At 38.2% G+C, this 14,542-nt stretch overlaps 1 protein-coding gene across 5 annotated transcripts in view; it reads left to right on the top strand.

The window, feature by feature from the left end:
- Positions 1-14,542, top strand: part of EPB41L5 (erythrocyte membrane protein band 4.1 like 5) — a 142,589-nt gene that overhangs the window by 9,305 nt on the left and 118,742 nt on the right. For all 5 annotated transcript variants that reach the window (XM_042994259.1, XM_042994258.1, XM_007091163.3 and 2 more), the window contains one exon: positions 1,899-2,086. In XM_042994259.1, the coding sequence (XP_042850193.1) occupies positions 1,907-2,086 (180 nt within the window). In that variant the 5' untranslated portion in view covers positions 1,899-1,906. The remainder of the gene's footprint in view (positions 1-1,898; positions 2,087-14,542) is intronic.

Below are 14,542 nucleotides of genomic sequence, written 5' to 3'. Positions count from 1 at the left end.
TCTGGTTAGTGAAACAGTAAGCAATCTTCAAGTTTCAGTGGAAGTGTGATGATGGGAGTGACTCTTTGGCAATCAGAGAATGTTTCTCAGGGGAGGTATAGGTGGAATTGAATTAAAAAATAGATCGGGATTTTCTGATACATGGGCTTTTGACATCTGGGTTAATAGTACCTTTCTTAGGCTGCTGAAATAGTACCTTTGTAAGGTGCAAAGGGAGCAGTGTCTGAAGAGAAACCTGGAGAGAAAGAGACAGGGCCAGATGTTCTATTTGAGTGCTTTTGTAAACCAAAAACCTCTCTAAAATTTTATTTTCTTGGTAGTTAAGCAGATGAACATAAAAATGACACCTCTTAGGGCTTTGCCAATTTACTCAATTATGTAGGAATATCCATACTTATCCATATGTGTGGTATGTGTATGATCTTCAATTTATAGGCATTATTTTTTAATGTGCTAGTATTTATTTTTAAATTACCTTTTAATCAAGTTTATAAATGTAACTAGTTGAAAGTCATCTAATCCGAAGTCTTCTTTTGAAAAACAGCACTCTCCTGAGTTCTGTTCCCTTCAAGACAACCACTTTGATTTAAACATATTTTTACTGTCACTTCTTGATTTTTGGTTTCAGGAATTACCAGTTGAATTCCAACTAGGCAAAATGAGGAATTGGCTCTCTGTCCACATCTACCTTTATTATTTATCTTATAGTTACTTTATAGTTGTGTTTAGATCAATATTTAGTGTTTAGAGTATTATGAATATTTAAAATATTAGCTAAGTCATGAAGTATACTGTGATTCCTTTTTCTGCTTGACTTCTTGTTTTCTTGTTTTCTCTGGAATTAATAATTGTCTTATTTGCATAAATTAAACATTAGGTTAGCAAAGTAGTTTTTTTGGTGTTACCATTTTGTGTTTGTTGTATTTTTAAAATTACTAAACCTGTGTCTTAATAAAGACATGAAAGGAAATGGCATTAACATAATTTAACATTATAAAGAATTGATTTTACTAAATAGCAATTTAAAATATGTAAGAAATAGAATATTTGATAAAAACATAAAATTTGGATTATATTTGTATTTTAGCTGAAATAGGTGATTTTTTAAAAAAGATTTTATCTTTAGTAATTTTTTTTTAATGTTTTTATTTTTGAGAGAGAGAGAGAGAGAGAAACAGAGCACAAGTGGGGAAGGGGCAGAGAAAGAAAGGGAGACAGAATCCAAAGTGGGCTTCAGGCTCCAGGCTCCAGGCTCCGAGCTGTCAGCACAGAGCCCAGCACGGGCCCGAACCCACAGACCACACGATCATGAACTGAGCCAAAGTTGGGCGCTTAACCGACTGAGCCACCCAGGCGCCCTTTAAAGATTTTATCTTTAAATACTCTCCCCACCCAGTGTGGGGCTCAAATTTGTAATCCCAAGATAAAGCGTTGTGTGCTCCACCCACTGAGCCAGCTAGGCACCCCTTTTTGTGTTTTTACTGTGATTGCTCAGAAAAGAAATGATACTTCTTAGGGTTGTTAGTGATCATCAAAGGATACTTTAGCGAATGGATTGTTTCCTAACATTTGTAGAGGTATACGGCTATTGTACATGAAATTCATTGATCCAAAAGACCTGATAAGCTTAATTAATGTTTGTTGTCTTCTGTCAACTCCTTATAAAATAGTCCAGTAAGTTTAGAAATGCTGTAAATTATAGCTCTATTTTATATAAAAGTCTTCAAAAACTTGGAATTAAAGTAGCCAGTTTTAATTGTTTTTTTCAAATTTACTTGACCAGAAACCTTTTTTAATAGTGTATCCATAATACCATAGGATTTTAGTAAATAACACCGTATGTCTGACTGCATATTGTGGGGAGTCTTCTGATACTTTTTTCTGTCTGGTTTTTATAGTGACAAAAATGCTGAGCTTCTTCCGTAGAACACTTGGGCGTCGGTCAATGCGTAAACATGCCGAGAAGGAACGACTCCGAGAAGCTCAACGAGCTGCCACGCACATTCCTGCAGCTGGAGACTCTAAGTCCATCATCACATGTCGGGTGTCTCTTCTGGATGGTACTGATGTTAGTGTGGACTTGCCGGTATGTAGGTCCTGCTGAACTTTTGCAAATTCTATACGAGACCACTTTCTGCATTTGAATTCTCTACTGTTACCTTCCTGGGGAAGTTAGGTAATATAGGTTAGTATGGATCAGGCACTGTAATGTTCAAGTACATGGATCAGGTAACCTTAGATACCCAGAATGAAAATATTTCTTTGGGATTAGTGGAACTTAACCTGAAATATTTAAATGATAGGGCGGTTATTGGCACAAAACATTTGTGTGTTTATGTGTGTTCCTTAGGGTAGCTACATATAGGATACTCTAGTGGATTTTTCACAATCCTTATTGAGCAGTCGTTAAAGTAATGAGAATCTTTGGGAGTGACAATGATACTTACATGTATACTGCGAACTTTTAGTACTCTATACTTTTCTGTAATTTTCAAAACACTCCTCACTTTTTTCAAAATAAATACTTCTTAGCAGTTTAGTGTGCTTGCAGAAATTTTAATGAAATGGGGTAAAAGGACTTCATGCTCATCAGCTCTGTCTATCTCTTTGCTCCCAAACTAGTTTGCGGGGGAGATTTTTTATACACTGTAATCTTTATTTCAAGACAGGATGTTGTAATTTTATCCAAATTTTAGATGGTTTCTTTTTCCAGTTATGAATATGTAATTATAATTTACTATGAAACAATCTGATATATTTGAAAGGGATTGACTTATTCCTTATAGGCCTTTTTTTTTTTTTTTTTTTTTTAATTTTTTTATTTTTTAATATATGAAATTTACTGTCAAATTGGTTTCCATACAACACCCAGTGCTCATCCCAAAAGGTGCCCTCCTCAATACCCATCACCCACCCTGCCCTCCCTCCCACCCTGCCCTCCCTCCCACCCCCCATCAACCCTCAGTTTGTTCTCAGTTTTTAACAGTCTCTTATGCTTTGGCTCTCTCCCACTCTAACCTCTTTTTTTTTTTTCTTTCCTTCCTTCCCCTCCCCCATGGGTTTCTGTTATGTTTCTCAGGATCCACATAAGAGTGAAACCATATGGTATCTGTCTTTCTCTGTATGGCTTATTTCACTTAGCATCACACTCTCCAGTTCCATCCATGTTGCTACAAAAGGCCTTTTGAGGGGCAGAAGAGGTAGCTATATGGTTTAGGGGGAGTTGAGTTTCTCTCTAAGCTATTTACTAATACCAAATGTCTTTGTTCTGCATTAAAAGATTTATATAACTAAGCTGTAAAATGTGTGATTTGATGTGTCATTGGATGTTCCCTACTATCTTCCCTCCCTACACATTCTTTTTAGTATACACCTATATACCCAAAATGCAATAAAAAAGTCTTTGTGCGAGGTGGGGGCGTAAATGCTGCTACACTACACAGTTGAATAAACTCTAGAAGACCTTTAACTTAACCTTTAACTCACAGTGAGAGAATAAGGAAGTGGATAGTTTAAACGAATATTCTAATTGAATAATTTAGAATGTACTAGGCATGTGCCTTACGCATCTTAAAAGTAATAGAACGTGATAAAATTAAACATAGGGTTTCTTAATTTTTTTTTTTTTTTTAACATTTATTTATTTTTGAGACAGAGAGAGACAGAGCATGAACGGGGGAGGGTCAGAGAGAGAGGGAGACACAGAATCTGAAACAGGCTCCAGGCTCTGAGCGGTCAGCACAGAGCCCGACGCGGGGCTCGAACCCACATACCGCGAGATCGTGACCTGAGCCGAAGTTGGACGCTTAACCGACTGAGCCACCCAGGCGCCCCAAACATAGGGTTTCTTAAAGTGTTTTGAAGTTGTCATCATGAGTACGTATTTATTATCTTTCTATGTTAGACTGGACATCTTTAGGGTTTTTGATTCTGGAATACTTGAAGGCATTTACATTTTCTTCCTGTAAGGCTTCTTGAGGGTTTGTCAGACATTCCAGTATGTGATACTTTGTGAGGAGTTTTCATATTCGTTTCTTTCTTGATAAGTATCTTAAGAGTTTTGTGTACTATTCCATTAAAATATCATTAGATATGTGATAAAAAGCTTGAGATTGTTGTGTAAGAGACCAGAAAGAAGTTTATTATTACCTAATGGCTGAAGTATGAAGTCTCACGGTTGTTGATGGCGGGGCTGATACTAGGAAAATAGGCTTTGTGAAAGAGCTTTTTAAAGAGATAGGCTAGGGGCGCCTGGGTGGCTCAGTCGGTTGAGCGTCCGACTTTGGCTCAGGTCATGATCTTGTGGTCTATGAGTTCGAGCCCCATGTTGGGCTCTGTGCTGACAGCTCAGAGCCTGGAGCCTGCTTCGGATTCTGTGTCTCCCTCTCTCTCTGGCCCTCCCCCGCTCATGCCCTGCCTGTCTCTCTCTGTCAAAAATAAATAAACATTAAAAAAAAATTAAAAAAAAATCATTAGATATGTGATAAAAAGCTTGAGATTGCTGTTTAAGAGACCAGAAAGAAGTTTCTTATTACCTAATGTTTGAAATATGAAGTCTCATGGTTGTTGATGGAGGGGCTGATACTAGGAAAATAGGCTTTGTAAAAGAGCTTTTGAAAGAGACAGGCTAGGGGTACCTGGGTGACTCAGTTAAGCGTCTGACCTCAGTTCAGGTCATGATCTTGCAGTCTGTGGGTTTGAGCTCCACGTTGGGCTCTGTGCTGACAGCTCAGAGCCTGGAGCCTGCTTTGGGGTCTGTGTCTCCCTCTCTGCTCCCCCCCGCCAAATAAACATTAAAAAATTTTTTAAAGAGGCAGGGTAGAGTGGAGGAGAAACTGCACTTGTTTTGTTTGTTTGTTTTTAATTTATAAAATATTTAGTTTTGAGAGAGGCAGAGAGAGCATGAGCAGGGGAGGGGCAGAGAAAGGGAGGGAGACACAGAATCTGAAGCAGGTTTCAAGCTCTGAACTGTCAGCATAGAGCCCAGCACAGGGCTTGAACCCACAAACCATGAGATCGTGACCTGAGCCAAAGTCAGGTGCTTAACCAACTGAGCCATCCAGGTGCCCCAAAATAACTCATTTTTTTTTTAAATTTTTAAAAATATTTATTTGTTTTTGAGAGAGACAGAGTGCAAGTGGAGGAGGTGCACAGAGAGAGAGGGAGACACAGAATCTTGAAGAAGGCTCCAGGCTCTGAGCCGTCAGCACAGAACCCGATCCGATGCAGGGCCTGAACTCATGAACTGCAAGATCATAACCTGAGCCTAATTCGGATGCTTAACTTACTGAACCACCCAGGTGCCCCCAGCACTAGGTTTTAAAGTAGTGGAACAAATGGCTAGTGACTGGTATAGAATGGTTTCCTATGCTTGGTATGCTCAGTAGTGTGGATGTGATTGCTTGATCAAGGCCAGAAATACTAGCTGACCTCTCTCACATAGACAATTGCAGTGAAAAAGCCAAGAGTTTTAGGTTTGACTCTTTGGGGAACTAGAACAATTGATTGCCTTTTCAGCTCTGCAGGTGAAATCCTAGAGTTGGTAAACTAATTCTAGATCCTTTCATGGGTATAAAATGGGCATTGGCCTGCCAGCTAAACTGTTTTACTAAAAAAAAAATAGACCAGAGGAATGTTAATTTCTAAAAAAGAAAGTCCCCCCCCCCTTTTTTTTTTGATTTAGCTTCTCAACCAGTCTAGTGTTATTCCAAAAGAGGATTTAGAATTGATTTTAGAAATTGGATGAAGCATATACTCATTTCCCACTAGGATTAAGGTCACTAGTGATCATAACAAACCAGTGTGGAACTAAGATGATTGCCTAGGCAATATGTAAATGATCATCAGTGATTAAATAGAGTGCTTTAAATCTTTGGACTTCAAATTAGTATATACTGGTAGTATGGCCATTTTTTCCTTTGCTGACTTCTTCCTCTCAAAACTGAGGGAGGGATTTAATTACCTTCTCTCCGCCCCACCTATCCCCCCCCCCCTTTTTAAGAAATAACCACAGAAATGCCTAATGCCTTTTGGTGAATGATATAAGCATCGGGTGGAAATTTCTGACTGATTTTTAAATTTTCTCTTTGGAAATGGCCACAGAAACTTTGTTGATTTATGATCTTAGTGTTTAGTAATAGCCTGTCTTGTATCATTCTGCATCTTTCGAACTTTAATAGAAAATGTTTAATTAATCAATTTGGTAATTTAATAAACCTATTTTGCTGATGTAGATGCTGAAGGCTTTAAACTATATAGCCCATGTGTGGTTATACTTTTATTTATTATATATATGTTTTTAATTTTTTTAATGTTTATTTTAGGGAGAGAGAGAACGTGAGTGGGGGGGGCAGAGAGAGGCATTGTTAAGATGGCAGCACACCCCATATTGATCTATAGAGTCAACATAATCCTCACCAGAGAACCAGTTGATTCGTTTATAGAAATTGACAAGCTGATTTAAAAATTCACACGGAATTGCAAGGGACTCAGAATAGCCAAAACAATACTGGAAAAAGAACAAAGTAGCAGGACTCACACTTTCTAGGTGTTTGTTTTTTTTGAGTAAGAACATGCTCATAGGCACCCCAGCAGGGGAGAGGGGCAGAGGGAAGAGATAGAGAATCTTAAGAAGACTTCATGCTGAGTGTGGAGACCAATGCAGGGCCTGGTCCCATGACCCTGGGATCCTGACTTGAACCGAAATCAAGAGTTGGATTTAACCAACTGAGCCACCCAGACGCCCCTCATACTTCCTGGTTTTAAGCCTACTGTAAAACAACACTAATCAAGATGGCACAAGAATAGGCACGTAGGGGTGCCTGACTGGCTTGGTCAGTGGAGCATGGAACTCTTGATCTCGGGGTTGTGAGTCTGAGCCCTGTTTTGGGTGTAGAAATTACTTAAAAATAAAATCTTAAATGGGGCGTGTGCGTGGCTCAGTTTAAGGTCTGACTTCAGCTCAGGTCACGATCTCGCAGTTTGTGAGTTCGAGGCCCATGTCGGGCTCTGTGCTGACAGCTTGGAGCCTGGAGCCTGCTTCAGATTCTGTGTCTCTCTCTCATTCTGCTGCTCCCCATCTCTAGCGTGCACTTTCTCTCTCTCTCTCTCTCTCAAAAATAAACAATAATAAACATTAAAAAAAATTCCATTGTATGATACATTGTATTTTGTTTATCCATTCATCAGTTAGTGGACATTTGGGTTGTGTCCAGCTTTTAGCTACTGTGAATAGTGCTGCCATGAATATTCTTGTACAAGTGTTTGTTGGAATACATGTTTTCAGTTCTTTGGGGTGTGATATCTAGGAGTGGAATTGCTGGGTCATATGATAATTCTATGTTTAATTTTTTGTGGAACCGACAAATTGTTTTCTGTAGCAGCTGTATCATTTTACATACCCACCAGTAATGTAGGAAGGGCTCCAGTGTCTCCACATCCTCAACACTTGTTATTTTCCATTTTTTTGATTATAGTCATCTTAGAGGATGTGAGGTGATATCTCATTATGGTTTTGATTTGTAGTTTTCTTTAAAAAAATTTTTTTTTAAATGTTTATTTATTTTAGAGAGACAGAGAGCACGCAAGGGAGGGGCAGAGAGAGAGGGAAGCACAGAATCTGAAGCAGGCTCTAGGCTCTGAGCTGTCAGCATAGAGCCCAATACAGGGCTTGAACCCACAAACTGTGAGATCATGACCTGGGCCAAAGTTAAATGCTTCACTGACTGAGGCACCCAGGCGCTCTGATTTATAGTTTTCTAATGATTACTGGTGAGCATCTTTTTATATGCTTACTGGCCATTTTTACATTGTCTTTGGAGAAATGTCCATTCAAACCCTTTGCTCACTTATTTCTTTTAATTGTGTTTATTTTTCTTAAATTTTTTTTCATGTTTATTATTCTGAGAGAGAGGGTGTGAGCAGGGCAGGGGCAGAGAGAGGGGGGAGAGAGAGAATCCCAAGCAGGCTCCGTGCTGTCAGCACACAGCCTGCATGAAACCAAACTGTGAGATCATGACCTGAGCCGAAATCAAGATTTGGACTGTTAACTGAGCCACCCAGGTGCCCCTATTCCTTTTAATTAACAAAATTTTTTTGGTGTGTTCTCATCTGGCTTTTAAAGTGAAAAAAAAATTTGGGGCACCTGGCTGGGTCAGTCGGTTAAGCGTCCGACTTTGGTTCAGGTCATGGTCTCGTGGTTCGTGAGTTTGAGTCCCATGTCAGGCTCTGTGTAGATGGCGCAGAGCCTGGAGCCTGCTTCAGATTCTGTGACTTCCTCTCTCTCTGTCCCTTCCCCACTCATGCTCTGTCTTTGTCTCTTGAAAAATAAACATTAAAAAATTTTTAAATGAAAAGAATTTTTAAAAAAATTTTAATTGCAGTATAGTTGACATACAGCATTATATTATTAGTATCAGGTATATAACACAGTGATTAGGCAGTTGTATGCACATTATGAAATGCTTGCCATAAGTGTAATTACCATCTGTCACCAAACAAAGTTACTACACTATTTTTCCAATGCTGTGCTTTTCATCACTGTGATTATTTTATAACTGGAAGTTTGTATATCTGGGTCCCCTTCACCTATTTGACCCATCCCACCCACCTACCTCCCCTTTGGCAATCATTAACTTATCCTCTGTATTCATGAATCTGTTTGTTTTTTTTGTGTGTTTTGTTCATTTGGTTTTTAGATTGTGCACGTAAGTGAAATTGTATGGTATTTGTTTTCCTGTGTCTGACTTATTTCACTTCATATAATACCCTCTAGGTCCATCCATGTTGTCACAGATGGCAAGAATTCATTCATTTTTTTTTATGACTGAGTAATATTCCATTGTGTATATACACCACATCTTCTTTATTGATTCATCTATTGGTGGACATTTAGGTTGGTTCCATATCTTGGCTATTGTAAATACTGTAGTAAACATAGGGGTGCATATATCTTTTTGACAAGCATTTTTGTTTGTGTAAGTAGTCACCAGTGGAATTACTGGATTATATGGTATTTCTGTTTTTAATTTTTTGAGGAACCTTCCTACTGTTTTCCATAGTGGCTGTACGACTTTATATTCTCACTAGCAGTGCATGAGGGTTCCCTTTTCCTGCACATCCTTATTTCTGCCCAACACTTATTTCTTGTCTTTTTTGATACTAGACATTCTGATAGGTGTGAGGTGATAACTCAACTGTGGTTTTGATTTGCATTTCCCTGAGGGTTAGTGATGTTGAGTATATTTTCATGTGTCTGTTGGCCATCTGTATGGCTTCTTTGAAAAATTGTCTATTCATGTCCTCCATTTTTTAATTGAATTATTTGTTTTTTGGGTGTTTAGTTTTATGAGTTCTTTATATATTTTGGGTATTAACATCTTGTTGGACATATCATTTGCAAGTATCTTCTCCTAGTCAGTCGGTTTCCTTTTCATTTTGTTGGTGGTTTCTTTCACTGTGCAAAGGTTTTTTAGTTTGATATAGTTCTAATGTTTATTTTTGTTTTGTTTCTCTTGTGTGAGGAGGGTTATCCAGAAAAATATTGCTAAGGTCAGTACCTGAGAGATTACTGCCTATATTTTCTTTTGGAAGTTTTATGGTTTCAGGTCTCACAGTTAGGTCTTTAATCCATGTTGAGTTAATTTTTGTATATGGTATAAGATAGTGGTCTTATTTCATTCTTTTGCATATAACTATCCTGTTTACCCAGTCCCATTTATTGAAGAGACTGTCTTTCCCCTAGTGTATATTTTTGCTTCATTTGTTGTAGATTAATTAGGCATATAAGCATGGATTTATTTCTGGGTTCTCTGTCCTTTTCCATTGATCTATGTGTCTGCTTTTGTGCCAGTACCATACTGCTTTTGTTAATATAGCTTTGTAGTATAAAAAAATAGCTTTGTAGTGTAGTTTCAAGTTTGGGGTTGTGAGATCTCCAGCCTTGTTCTTTCTCAAGATAGCTTTGGTTATGGTCATTTGATTTATGATGAGGGTTCCAGAGCCATTTATTGGGGGAAAGAATAGTCTTTCAACCAGTGATGGTAGGAGAACTGGATAGCCATATATGAGAGAATAAAGTGAAGTTGAAACTTTAGCTGACACCATATACAGAAGTTAACTCAAAATGGACCAAGGACCTAAACATAAAAGATAAGACGATAAAACTCTTAAAACAAAATGTAGGGATAAATCTTCATGACCTTGGATTTGGTTTTTTAGGTATGACATGAAAAACATGGACAACAAAATTAAAAAAAAAAATAAGTTGGACTTTTATCAAAATGAAGAACTTTTGTGTCTCAAAGGCCATCATCAAGAAACTGAAAAGATTCTCAGAATGGGAAAGAGTATTTGTAGGTTACGTATTTGATAAGCACTTATGTCTAGAATATATAAAGAACTGTTACAACCCAATAATGAAAAGACAACCCAATTAAATTTTTTTTATGTTTATTTATTTTTGAGAGACAGAGCAGAAGTTGGGGGCGGGGGGGAGCAAAGAGAGGGAGACACGGAATTCGAAGCAGGCTCCAGGCTCCGAGCTGTCCACACAGAGCCTGACGTGGGGCTCCAAACATGAACCATGAGATCATGACTTGAGCCGAAGTTGGATGCTTAACAACTGAGCCACCCAGGCGTCCCAAAGACAACACACTGAAAATGGGCAATGGGGTGCTTGGGTGGCTTGGCTTGGTCTGTTAAGTGTCCAACTCTTGATTTGGGCTCAGGTCATGATTTTATGGTTGTGAGATTGAGCCCCGTGTCAGGCTCCACACTGGGATGGAGCCTGCTTAGGATTCTCTCTCTCTCCCTCTCCATCTGCTTCTCTGCTCACACTCTCTCTTTAAGAAAAAAAAAAAAAAAAAAGAGGATGGGGGGCAAAGGATCTGAATAGACCCTTCTCCAAATAAGATGTGCAACTGACCGATAGGCACATGAAATGATGCTTGACATCATTAGTCATCAGAGAAACGCAAATCACAACCATGGTGAGATACTACATGTCAACTGTGAAAGTTAAAATGAAGATGTCAGATAATACTAAGTGTTGGTGAGAATGTGGAGAAACTTTAACACTCTTACATTTTTGACGGTCCTATAAATTGTACAACTGCTTTGGAATATAGCCTACAGTTCCTCAGGTGATTAAACATAGTTACCATGTGACCCAGCAATTCTACTTTTAGGTATGTATCCAGGAGAATTGAAAACATAGGTTTAGACAAAAACTTGTACACAGATGATCATAACAGCGTTATTCTTACTATCCAAAAGGTGGGAAAAAAAACCCCAGCTATCTCTCAAAAGTTGAATGGATAAACAAAATGTGTTATATCCATATAATGGGATATTATTTGGCCATGAAGGAAATGAAGTTCCGATACATGCTACATGGGTGAACTTTGAAAACATTGGCTAGGTGAAAGAAGCCAGTCACAAAGGACCACATATTATATGATTCCATTTATATGAAAGTCCAGAATAAAGAAATCTATATGAAAAAAAAGTGTAGATTAGTGGTTTGGTGGTTGCCTAGGGCAGATGGGTAGGGACTGAGGGAGTGGTGGGAATGGTGGTTGGAGCAAAAGCTAAAAAATACAAGGTTTCTTTTTGAGGTATGAAGATGTTCTGAAATTGTGATGGTTGTACATATCTGTGATTATACCTTTGAATTTTGTACTTAAAAAAAATTAATGTTTATTTTTGAGAGACAGAGTGTGAGTCAGAGAGGGGCAGAGAGAGAGAGGGAGACACGAAATCCAGGCTCTGAGCTGTCAGCACAGAGCCCAACATGGGGCTCAAACTCACAAACCATGAGATCATGACCTGAGCCGAAGTCAGACACTTAACTGACGGAGCCACCTAGGTGCCCCTGAAGTTAGTACTTTTAATAGGTGAATGATATGTGAATTATATCTCACACCTGTTTTTAAAGATGTATGGAATTTTGCATACTTGTGTTATATTCCATTTAACGTTTTTTTTAGTACTCAAGAGACATGATTTAGAGTTGATTTCCTTGATTCATTACAGGAAAACAAAATCTGGAGACTGAATATTAATGAAGGCACGCGACGATGGGGCTGTGGACTAATCGTGGCAGTGAGACTGCAGGAGAAGGAATTTAGTACATGGATATGGTGCAGGAAAGAAAGTGGAGATCAGACCTGAGTAAAATACAATTTCGCTGTGGTTGAGTGGGGGATATTGATTGTGTGGAAGATCATGAGAGCATAGTCTGCTGTCACTGAGAGAGGAGTAAAAGAATGAAGCGGAAAAAGGAGGGCCCTATGATGGAGTGGTGCAATGATGTGTTTAGAAGCCAGATTTAGAGGGCTTAAAGCAGGGGAGCCTAGGTGGCTCAGTCAGTTAAGCCTCCAACTCTCTTGGTTTCGGCTCGGGTCATGATTTCTCGGTTTGTGAGTTCAAACGCGTGCTGACACTGTGGAGCCTGCTTGGTATTCTCTCTCTCCTTTCTCCCTCTCTCTCTGCTCCTCCCTTGCTTGCATCCTCTGTCTGTCTGTCTGTCTCTCTCTCTCTCTCTCTCTCTCTCAAAATAAGTAAACTTAAAAAATCTCTAAAAAAGGAAATAGAGGATTTAAGGGAATTATTGGGGACAATCCAATCTTATATTTTTTGGACCTCTTTTAGTCCCTTGTACCTAGTAGGTGCTTAATCAGTATTATTTAGTTATGAAGGGAAGTTGAAGAATTGCCATGAGATTTGGCGGTAACAGGAAGGAAGGAAATAACAGCATCTAGAGAATGGCTAGAGAGGGGAGATCTGAGTTTGTTAAATGAATAGGAAAAATGTCTCTCAGAAATTGGTTTTATATACACAGGTGGAGATTATAGAGTGAGTATTCTAGAAAGGACTGCCATCTTTTGCTGGGAAAGATGGAAGGCTGATGAAAAGGTAATATCTTGATGGTCTTACTCTTCAGAAAACAGGATGTGAAGTGAGGCGGTGACCTGGAATAATTTATTAGGAGAAAAGAATATAAGCAGCAAATGACGGTCTAGATGCAGCTGAACAATGAATTTGTAGTGGGTCAGGAGGTGGATGAAGTAGGTAAAAGAGGACTAAGAAGTGCAAACTTCCAGTTATAAAATTGATAAATTAGGGTGACAAAAGTAAAGCATAGGGAATATAGTCAGTCATATTGGAATAACTTTGTATGGTGACGATGATAACTACACTTACTGTGGTGAGCGTTTTGTACTTTATGTAATGGTTGAATCACTATGCTGTATGCCTAAAACTAATGTAATGTTGTATTTTAACTATACTTCAGTAAAATTTTTCTTTTAAACGTACAAAGGACTTGAATAGATATTTCTCTAAGAAAATATGCAAATGGCCAATAAGCACCTGAAAGTATGCTCAACATCACCATTAGGGCATTAGGGAAATGCAAATCAAAATCACATCCTTTCACATCCATTAGGATGGCTGTATCAAACAAAACCAAGCAAAACAACCCCAGAAAATAACAAATGTTGGTGAGGATGTGGAGAAATTAGAATCTTATGAATTGCTGGTGGGAATGCAAAATGGTGCAGCTACTATGGAAAACAATTGGGCAGTTCCTCAAAAGTTAAAAACATAGGATTATCATATTCTACTCCTAAGTACATTCCCAAAAGTATTGAAAGCAGGGACTCAAACAGATACTTGTATACCAGTGTTCATAGCAGTATTCACAATAGCCAAAAGGTGGAAACAACCCAAATGTTTATCAGCAGATGACCAGATAAATGATACGGTATATACATACAATGGAATATTATTCAGTTTTAAAAAGGAATGAAATTTTGAAACCTGCTACAACATGGATGAACCTTGAAAACATTATGCTAAGTGAGATAAGCTAGACACAAAAGGACATATATTGTATGATTCTACTTATGTGATGTATGTAGAATGGGCAAATTCATGAGCCACATAAAGTAGGAAAGAGGTTATTAGGGGTTAAAGGGAGGGAGTGTGAAAAATGGTTGTTTAATGGGTACAGAGTTTCTGATTGGTATTATGAAAAGTTCTGGAAATGAAGGGTGGTGACAGTTGTACACATTGGGAATATGTTTAATGACATTGAATTGTATATGTTAAAATGGTAAATTTATGTTAAAAAAAAAAAAGAAACGGAAACTGATGCTTGTTAAGTGGGGTCAGTGTACTGGAAGTTCCCATTGTAGTTGGAGAATCTAGGCATTGAGAGTAATTTTGTGAACAAGATAGAGATGAGGTTGTGATAAGAAGTTGGGAGTATCTAATTACTGATCTGAGAGGTGACATTCCAGTTAAAATCTGGGTGTGGTGTGTAACCTTAGGAAATTGGAGCTTGGGAGAGAGCAAAATGCAAATTCTAGCCTTGTCATTTTTGTAGCTATGCAATGGGGTCATATTACTAAAGCCTTCTGAACTTTTTCTATGTTATGTATTTATTAAATGGACAAATAAGCCATAATCATCAGGATAATTGGGAGTATTAAATAAACATATGTTTAAGAAAAAGAGTAGAAGTGCTGGCACTTAGGTA

The sequence above is a fragment of the Panthera tigris genome, chromosome C1 (genome assembly GCF_018350195.1).
Source record: "Panthera tigris isolate Pti1 chromosome C1, P.tigris_Pti1_mat1.1, whole genome shotgun sequence".
Classification (NCBI taxonomy): Eukaryota; Metazoa; Chordata; class Mammalia; order Carnivora; family Felidae; genus Panthera; species Panthera tigris.
Note: the sequence above shows the minus strand (reverse complement) of the source record. Positions and strands in the feature narration are given on the sequence as shown.